The 10,396-nt window shown below is 44.1% G+C and overlaps 1 protein-coding gene across 1 annotated transcript in view; it reads left to right on the top strand.

Annotated features, from left to right (window-relative positions):
* Window positions 1–10,396, top strand: part of HDAC1 (histone deacetylase 1) — a 27,237-nt gene that overhangs the window by 717 nt on the left and 16,124 nt on the right. Inside the window, exons 2-3 of the mRNA XM_027864546.1 lie at window positions 6,827–6,939; window positions 8,982–9,099. Coding sequence (XP_027720347.1) covers window positions 6,827–6,939; window positions 8,982–9,099 — 231 coding nt within the window. The remainder of the gene's footprint in view (window positions 1–6,826; window positions 6,940–8,981; window positions 9,100–10,396) is intronic.

The following is a 10,396-nucleotide window of genomic DNA, read 5'->3' as shown; positions in this document are numbered from 1 at the left end:
CTGGTGGGGGGAGGGGGAGATTGGGGGGGCAGAGGAGCCTGGTGGGGGGAGAGGGGAGATTGGGGAGAGGCAGGACTAGGGGGTTAGAGGAGCCTGGGTGGGGAGAGGGGAGATTGGGGGGGCAGAGGAGCCTAGCGGGGGAGGGGGGAAGAGGAGAGGTTGGGGGGACAGGACTAAGGGGGCAGAGGAGCCCAGCGGGGGTGGGGGGAGAGGGGAGATTGGGGGAGGCAGGACTAGGGGGATAGAGGAGCTTGGGTGGGGAGAGGGGAGATTGGGGGGGCAGGACTTAGGGGGTAGAGGAGTCTGGCAGGGGGAGAGGGGAGACTGGGGAGAGGCAGGACTAGGGGGATAGAGGAGCCTAGCGGAGGGTGAGGGGAAAGGGGAGATTGGGGAGGCAGGATTAGGGGGCAGAGAAGCCTGGCAGGGGAGAGGAAACAAGGGGGGAAGGCTGGGCTGAGGGGGAGGGGAGCCTGGGGGGAAGAGGAGGCTGAGGGGGAAAATTTTATTGGGGAGAGGAGCCGGGGTGGGGGTGGGGGGCTGAGAGGGACTTAAGAACTAGATGGGGGAGGGGACTGAGGACTGGACTGGGGGGAGGGGACTGAAGAAAGGACTAGGGGGAGGGGACTCTTGAAAGAATTGGACTGGGGGGAGGGGAGCCTGCCAGGAGGCTAGGACTGGGATGGATGGGAGGAGGGGAGCTTGAGGGAACTGGAGTAGGGAGGGGACCAGAGTGGGGATGGGGGGTGGGTAGGATTCAAGGGACGGAAACTGCTCCCAGGTAGGGAGGGGGTTCTGGTTGGGAGGAGTATCCTAGAAATGGTAGGGGAGGTGTCCAAGTTATAGATTTGGAAGAGAAATTAGGCTGGAGAAAAGACATAATGGGGTCTGGTGTGAAATGGAGCCTTTGAGAGCTCTCAGCCTAGCTGAAGACATGAGGCTTCTGTAGAATGGGGGGGAAGGAGAGGAGGGGAAAAGGAAAGAAAACTCCAGAAGTGCTTTCCGTACTTCAGTTCGCAAATCATTCCCTCTCCTGTTTATCGAAAATATTGCTTTGTGTTTCAAAGGACCAGCTATTAAATACTTCTTAACTGAGTTGACTACTTCTGTTGGAAGCCTAGAGAATAAGTGAGTGACTAAAGCCACTGCTCTGGTCAGGGCCCTCAGCTCCTTTGTGATGAGACCCCAACAGTCTCGCTCTCCCATGGTTGGCACTGGACTTGGCTAGCGGCACCTGTTGCCGAGAGATATAGTTCTGAGGGATGGGAGTGGCTATGTGCTGATTGTACAAGCCTGAATTATCCTTGGGAGCTCTTAGACTTTTTACTTCCTAAAACATATTCAAAGGTTGGTACAATGAAAGAACACTGGACAAGGAGCCTGGATCTCTACTAACTTAAATGTGTGAGCATGGTAGATACATCACAATTTGTTTGGATCTCAATTTCCTGGTCTTTAAAATGAGTATGATAATGCCTGCCTACCTCTGTAGATTGCTGTGGGAATGAAACGAGTGAATGAATGATCCCCAATTGAGTGAAAGCTCATTGAAGAATTAAAAAACAAGAACAAAAAATACCCAACTCTTTAAAAGGGTGGTCATCATTTTTCAAGTATATGTAGTACTTATAATAAGCTCATAGTAAATGCTTGTTAACTTTCATACTGTGGAGATGAATTGGGAGGGCTAAATGATAGCTCACCTTAATTTTACTTTGATTTCTGACAATTCTCCCTTTCTCCAGCCTTGAGTCAGTAAGTAGCCCACAGTGTATCTAAACCATTTCACATATCTATTCTCTTCATTCTCCTATGCTTCTCACCTCTGTGCTTCTCCCTTTCCAGTTTTGGAATTATAATCAAAATAAACTTTGTTTGCTCTCATGGTGTGGCAGTCTCTTTCCTTCTGGACCCTCTCAAAATTCTTGGCCTCCTGTATAACCTGTCTTCTATTAGAATGTAAACTACTCGAGGGTGAGGAGTGTGTGCACCTCCCATCTTTTTGTATTTGCATCCTCTCACTTTGCCCTCTATTCTTTTTTTTTTTTTTAAACTAGACAGCCTTAGAGGAGGGAAGTTAGTTGTCCCTGGTAACACCCCTGTTAAGTGGAAGTGCTGGGCAATAAATCCTAATATTTTGACATCTCTCTTTCCTGTTCTGAAAGGAATACTCCCTGACTCCACACAATAATAACAATAATAATATTTATGTGGAACCTACTGTATACCACCAGGCACTGTACTAAGCACTTTACAATTACTTCATTTGATCTTCACAACAGTTCTTCCTGGCAGGATTATTATTCCCATTTTACAGTTGAGGAAACTGAGAGGTTAAGTGACTTGCCCAGTGTCATGAAGCTAGTAAGTGATTGAGGGAGAATTTGAACTCAGTTCTTCCTGACTCTAGGCCTAGCTCTCTATCCACTATACCACATACTTCCCAGTTACTTACAGAAGAACCCCTTATTCAGAAATGGGGTTCACTGGAAGCTTGGTTCAGTCTGTCTGTCTTATGACTGGGGTAGGAGAACTCAGGGCAAGTAAGCATATTTTATTTAGTTAAATTCAACAAGTATTTATTAAGCTTGGTGTGCCAAGCACTGTACTAGACAATGTGGACAGAAACAAATGAAAAAAATGAAGGTTCCCTTAAAGGGATTACTTTGGGGGTGGGGCAATGCCATGTACATAAGTAAATTTAAGAATACCAAGTAATGGGATAGGACAACTGACAACTGGAGAATTGGGAAGTGCTTCTTAAGAGGCAGTGCCTAAATTGGACTTTGAGGGAAGCTTGGATTTCTAAGGGGCACTGGTGGGAAGGGAGAACATTCCAGTCACAGGACAACCTGTGAAAGGCATAGAGGTGAGAGATTCTGTGGTGTTGGGTATTTAGGGAACAGAAGTTCTGCCAGTTTGACAATAACAAGAGTGGCTACAGGGATACGTGTTGGACCTGTAATTTCACTGGTATGAGGTATATTTCTCCCTAGTGAGAACATGAGTAATTAGTCTGAAAAGATAGATTGGAGCCAAGTAGTGAAGGGCTTTAAATGCCAAGCAGAAGAGTTTGTATTTTTATCCTAAAGGCAAGAGGGAAGCAGTGAACCCTCATGAGCAGAGGTGTGACTAGTTCAGACCTGTGCTTTAGGAATATCAGGTTAGCATCTGTGTGGAAAATAGAAAGGGGAAATACTAGAATCCAGAAGACCAGTTAGAAAGACGGTGCAACAATTCAGGGAAGAAATGAGGGTCTGAACTAGGTAGGATGGTTGTTTAATGAATGACTTGACAACTGATTATGATTTTCCCCTTATGAGGGGAATGTTTGGAAGGATGGTGGTATCTTCAACAGAAATAGGGAAATTTGGAGGTTTGTGTTAGGGGAAGGGTGAGATAGTGAAGATAATAAGTTCTGTTTTGGACTTGGTGAATTTGAGCTGCGTAAGAGACATCCAGGTGGAGATGTCCAGCAGGCAGTTGGCAATGTCAGGAGAGATGTGTGCTGTATGCGTAGAGTGAGGTGTTATCTGCATTGATACAATGGTTTGAACCAACCATTAGAGGCAAGTAGGTGGGCTCAGTGGATCTAGCCTCTGGAACCCAGTCTGGAAGACCTGGGACTAATACTAGCTGCATGACCTCGGGCAAGTCATTTAACTTCTGTTTGCCTTAGTTTCCTCATCTGTAAAATGGGGATAATAGCACCTACCTCACAGGTTTGTTTTGAGGATCAAATGAGAAAATACTTGCAAATCCTGTAGCACAATTCCTGGCAGCACATGGGTGCTTATAACCCTTTGACTATTCCCTGGACTTGGGGGGACTGAAAAGATGCCTGAGAGAAGAGGGCCCAGGACTGATACTTGGGGTACACCTACACATAGGAGCAGATCATGAATGAGAATTCTGTACTTAAGATCATGAATAGGGCCAGTCAGACCTGTATCAGACCTGTAGGAGAAACATAAGATATGTTATAAAAGCTCAAAGAGAAGATTATTCAGGAGGAAAGGGAACCAGCAGCAGGGACAGAAACCGCAGAGAGACTAAGAAGTACAGTTTGAATTGAATGTTGAGATCAGAAGCCAGATCCCAGGGAATCAGAATTACGGATTTAGAGCAACCTCCTCATTTTACAGTTGAGGCCTGGAGAAGTTGTGATCTGTTTAAGGCTACATAGCTAGTAAGTGACTGAGGCAAGATTTGAACCCAGGGTCTCTGACTTCAAAGCTTTCTACTCTACTGTGGATGAGAAGGTAGAAGATGGAAAAGTGTAGATAAAGACATCTCTTTGTAGGAGTTTGTCTGAGAGAGGGAGGAGTGTTGAGGCAGTATGGGGATCAAATGAATCTTTTTTTAAGGATGAGGAGACCTGGGCATGTTTTAGGCAGCAGGTAATTCCTGATTCCTTGGGATCTGGCTTCTGATCTCAAGTATGGTTAAACAGAAATTGAAAAATGGGGTAGAGAGAGAGGAGGTGAAAGGTTCTAGAGTAGAGGGTAGGAAATGGATCAAGAATACGAAGGGATAATTGCACCCTTGCATGGAAAAGAATGACAAGATGAATTGTAGAATTCGGAAGAGGAAGCTGAGGATGGATGATCTCAGTAAAAGTTTGAGATCCTCTCTTGAGAGGGCTGGATGTAGGTGGCTTAAGGAGAAAACATAGGTTTGGAATAGACTTTGTGAAGAATGTAGTAAAAGTAATAATAGCTATTGTAGTTTATAATGTAGTATTATATATTATAAGCTAGCACTATATAGTGCTTTAAGGTTTGTAAAGTGCTTTACACTTTTGAGGCCAGCAGCTTATGTGACTTAACCAGGGTCACATAGCTGGTAAATATCTGAGGTGGAATTTGAATTCAGGTCTTCCTGAGTCCAGGTCCATTGTTCTAACCATTATATCACCTATGCTTTTATAATAGTTATAATGGAAGAGTACAACTGTGAAGGTCTAGTTGAAATAAGATAATATATTTATAGTTGTCCCAGCACGGTTGAGACTTCCTCCAGCAGTATTCAGTACCACTCAAATAGATGTGGATGGAGGGAGTAATTTAGGGTTGGGGTTTGGAAAGGGATTCAAAGGTGAAGGACAGCAGAAGTTAAAGTGGTTAACTAGAGAGTCAAACTCTTGAAGGGAGGAGGAAAGTTTAAGTCTTAAAAGCTGGGAGAGGTAGAGTAAGGGGTGCTGTTAAGTTCAGAAAATAGCTTTAGGGGGGATGAGGCACTGGGAGAGATTGGAGAAATTCCTTTAGAAGGAATTTCAGAATTCTGGGTCTTGGGAGAAGGAAAGATGAGATCAAGTTGATTTACTGGACACCTGGGTGTTTGAGGAGATTCTACATGTAAAGTCTGGGCTAGAGTTGGGAGGACTGGATTAGATACTGAACTGCTCTAAAGGGAGAATAACCTAAAAGCATGCAGAGTGGACTGAACAGAGTCCAGTTTCTGCCCTCTAAAGGAAGGCTTTGGCAGGAATTTGGCACTCCACCCCTCTAAGAGAAACTAAGGGAGCTGGTATCCAGGAGATAGAATCCAGACGCAAGTTTACAGTTCAGTAATGAGATTAGAAGTGATGAGCTTATCCTAGGAGGGGCATTTTGGAGTTGAAAGGAGCTTGGAAGCAGATGCAGAGTGAATCAAATTAAAGTGGTTTGCATCCTGTGTGGAGTAGAGAGTTTGGCCTTCCCAGTTGCTGTGTCTCAGGCCTCGGTCATTATTTTGTTTGTCTGCCTTCCCCCTTGGCAAAGGTAGAAGAGTTGGGAATGGCTGGGGATGGCCTAAGTGTCTGGGTACTCCTGGTTGATTTACTCATCTTATCACCTGTAAGGGCAGCTGTGCTTCAACCCTTGCTTCATGATTTGATTCCCTTCCACCCCTATAACCTGTCTCTGGGATTTGCATCTGAATGGCTCCCCCAGTCCAGGGCTTCAGTTCCTTTGTTCTGGAGTGTCCCAGAAACCCCTGAATCCCACCTTTTGACTTTTGAGCTCTGTGGCTAAAAGATACTTTTCTTGTGATCTAAGTCCTACAAAAGACCAGTGTCCTACTGTTGGCTCTAGGAAGCTATAGCCATATAAGACAGGGTCCTAGGTGAATAGACTAGATTTGGGAGGCTCTAAGAATTGACAGGATAATGCCGACACTCTCAGCCCTCATAAAAAGTATAGGGTTGAAGACATGGACTCATAAACGTAGAGGACCACCTATTACCTATCCTATATCTTTGGCATTGTTAGTGTCAAATAAAAATTGTGCTTGCCATCTGTGGTCATCCAAAAGAGAGGTCCAGACAGAATTTATATTGCTTTTCTGCACAATTAATTATTCTTTTATGATTCTGGTGAGGTCTGGGAGCCTAGGACTGGGATAATCCAATCAAGGCCCTAGGGCCTGGGCATCCCGATTTCCCAGGGTGAGACCAGTATTGACTGGAACAGGTCCTTGGAGGAACTTTGCAAGGACCCTGACCCTCATCCCTTCATAAAGGGATTCTGCTGTCTTTGGAAATGCACTATATGAGTTGGCATCCATGACTTTTGGTAGCTACAGAGCTTCATTAGTTTATTGTTTCCAGAAGACTTTGTGGACTGAAAGGACCCCTTCATATTCTCCAGGCAGATTCTGGCCTTATTTTCCTCAGCTATAAAATGAGGGGGTTTGAATTAAATGATTTGTCAAGTGCCTTCCAGCTCCAAATTTTTCTTTGATACCATAAACTTAACCCTATAGCAGGGACTTCTTTAATTCTGCCTGGACTAGAAAAATAATACTCTTATCTTTCTGTCACTGAAATTATGATTTTTTTCTTCCTCAGGGGATGTTGGAAATTACTACTATGGGCAGGGCCACCCAATGAAACCCCACCGAATCCGAATGACTCACAACTTGCTACTAAACTATGGACTCTACCGGAAGATGGAAATCTATGTGAGTTTGGGGGAGGTTGGTTTATATATGCCCTAGTTCTCATTGGAAACTGCTTCTGAGAGGTGAGGATCCATATGCCCAATGGGAGTATATTTCCCTGAGGCAAAAAAAAAAGATGACCACTTATTTTGGGATATTCCTCACTTGAACTGGCTCAGTTGCTCCTCTCCTTCTGGCCCACTAAAAAGCTGGGCACTTACTGGTTAGAGCACTGGAGTTTCAGTATGGATAGAGTTTGGGGGGGTGAATTCACATAATACCCTCTGGGTTTGACCCAACCCTAGCATTATCCTTTCTTAACCTAGCCAGGTCAGGTCATTCAGGTTTCTAGGCTGGAAAATCCTCAGCCTGAGGGTCCAAATAAATAATCCAGTTAATAAAAAAAAAAAAAAACACATTCAAATACCCCTAGGTAAAAGTGGTCCCCTAGGGATTAAAAAGCAGTTCACCTGAAGATAAAAGATAAAGGATTTCACCATCTAGAAGGTTAGAAGAAATGAGCTGGGAAGTAACTTTTCTGAGTTTTTTTCTCTCCTTGACCTGAGTTCTAGAGCTGATTATATCTTCCTTGCCCAGAGGACTCACAACTGGGGCTCATATCTATCCACCTGGGTCAGAATTAACTCAGACTGCTCTTCAGGTCTACTCCATATCTTCTTTGCTCGCAACAGGCACCTCCTGGTATTGTGTGTTTTGGGGGGGGGGGAATGGTTCTGCTCCAGCCTCCTGAGTTCCACCAGTAACTTGGTTCACAAGAAGCAGAGGAGACCATGTCCGTTCTGGGGAATTGCTGATGAGTCTTTGGGAGGAGGATGGTAGACAATTAGGCAAGGCACTAGAGAAAAAGAAAAGACAGTTGGAAGAGGTTAGGTAGGAGTAATTGTAGCAATGAGAGTTTGGGAGAGTGTGGGGAGCAGAGGGTCCCTCAGTTTAAATTTCAGATAAAGAGTAATCATGTGGGAATGTTAGGGAAGTAGAGGTTATTCATCAGAGAATACTAAGACTTACAGTGACTCCTTCTATCCTACCAAATTCAATGTAGACTTTTCAGCATCTCATGCAAGGGCTTGCCTATGAACTCCCCACTCTATCTCTCCAATCTTCTCTCCGCAGTGATCCCACATGGAGCCTCCCCCTCCACACGTGTCAGGCTTTTCCTCTTTCTCCCCAGCACACAGAGCAAGCTCATTTAGCTTAGCACTATACACGGTTTTCTGGTAGACATAAAAATATGAAGTAAGATGTTTCCCTGATGGAGTTTATAATCTAGTAAAGGATGGACAGGGGTGTACCACACCTTTATAAATAACTTCAGTGACATTTAAGTACTTAAGTGCTTTTTGAGAAGGTGGAATCTCTATAAACTAGAGATCTTTGGACATTTTCTTGAGATGGCATTTATTTGTTTTGTGAGGCAATCAGGGTTAAGTGACTTGCCCACAGTCACACAGCTAGTAAGTGTCAAGTGTCTGAGGCTGGATTTGAACTCAGGTCCTCCTGACTGCAAGGCCTGAGCTCTATTTTCTGCACCACCTAGCTGCTCCCTAGAGATGGCATTTTCTTAATGGTAGAAAGGGAAGGGGGGATATTCTGGGCATAGGAAACAATGTGGATGAAAAAAAAAGACATGGAGGCAGGCCAGTATAGACTAGTCCAGGTTAGCTAAGTTAGCTTTGGCTTTTGAGGCCTTCTCTGGCTTGGAATGTCTCAGAGGAAACTGACTGCCCCTGTAAATCTTGCCTGACTGTCTAGGTCTACCTCTTCCAATAAACTTGCCTTTATACTTACAGTTGTTAATGTTCTCTCCCTTCAGAACTGCTACAGCTTTTATAGCCCATAGCACAAGCTTTAGCACTTCCTCCTAATCTCCTAGATCATTTCTTGCAAGTTAGTCTCATCTGTCCAAACAGAGAGCGCTCCATAGAGGCAGACACTCTGTCACCCATCTTTGTAGTCCTCATGTACACAGTAAGTGCTCAGAGACCTGAAGGAAAGAGAAACTGATTGACAGTAATTCATCTTTTTTTGTTTGGTCCTTACAGCGGCCCCACAAAGCCCATGCGGATGAGATGACCAAGTACCACAGTGATGACTACATTAAGTTTTTGCGTTCTATCCGTCCTGATAATATGTCGGAATACAGCAAGCAGATGCAGAGATGTGAGTATTTTGAAACCTTTGCAACCTGGGCAAAGCTCAGCTCACCCAGCTGGTTGGTTAGAAGCTTGCATTAGACTCTGCCAAAGAATTTTCCCCACTAGAGGGATAGGGGACAGGGACTGAGTCTCTTTCATTGGCATGAGGAGCTCCTGGGTGATTTATCAAGGATATAATCAAGGTGATTTATCCCGAGTGATTAAATGACTTGCCCAGAGTTGTGGAGAATGTCAGAGGTGGGATATAACCCAAGGCTCTCCTGGCTTGGAGGTCATCTCTTGTGTCCGCTGTGTCATGCTATGTCTCTTTCCCACCATGTACTGAGTTATTTCTCTGATTTGCAAATAGCAGTTTATAATTTACCTGTTCTTGCTCTCAGCATTGTTATGGTATAGGAGAAGGAGGTTCTATTCCCAGCTCTTATCTTGGGCAGGTACTTTTAACCTCTTTAGGCTTCAGTTTTCTTATAATCTCTAAGTCACCTTCTAGCTAAATGATTTTTTAAAGTTCTGTAGTCGATATTAGTGTCATTGGCAATCAGGTAGCTCCACACCAAAAAGCCAGAGGCCTCTGTCTCAGAAGCTACTTCTCACAAGTAGGGACTCACCTTACATCAGTTGGGGAGGGGAGATTGCACAAATTTTAGCAGACACCTCATGTGAGGTATCCTTAGAGGTTTCATATCGAAAGATTTGGTAGGTAATAATAATTGATAACTCGCTTTTCTGTAAAGATTTAAAGTTTATAAAGCACTTTCCTCACAATAGCCCATGAAGGTAGGTGTTGAGGAGCATCACTGACCACATTTTATAACCTGAGGTGATTTGCCAGGGGTCACGTAATTCATTGAATGTCAGAGCCAAGATCTGAACGCAGACCTTCTAACTTCCAAGCATGTTGTCTCAATAAATGCAGAGTTGTTAGACCGTTTCATTTAATTTCACACTAAGGATCAGTGAGATATAGCCAGGATGTGCATGACTTAAAAAGACTTTGGTTCAAGTCTCAGCTTTTCCATTTAACTTTGTGCCCTTGGGTGACTTCTCTGAGTTTCAGTTTCTTCATCTGTAAATAGGAATACTAATATTTACATTGCGTACCTAATGATGCTGTGAGAAAAATGCTTGGTAAACTTAAAAAATGTTTAGAAACGTAATCTGTTTTCTTGACATAGTGGCAGTATATGGAGAGTGCTGTGCTTGGAATCAGGAGACCTGGGTTCAAATCCTAGCTCTGAGCCTCAGCTGTAGAAATACTACTACTACTACTACTACTACTACTACTACTACTACTACTACTA

Source organism: Vombatus ursinus, unplaced genomic scaffold (genome assembly GCF_900497805.2).
Source record: "Vombatus ursinus unplaced genomic scaffold, bare-nosed wombat genome assembly UNPS02014775.1, whole genome shotgun sequence".
NCBI classification, from domain to species: domain Eukaryota; kingdom Metazoa; phylum Chordata; class Mammalia; order Diprotodontia; family Vombatidae; genus Vombatus; species Vombatus ursinus.
Note: the sequence above shows the minus strand (reverse complement) of the source record. Positions and strands in the feature narration are given on the sequence as shown.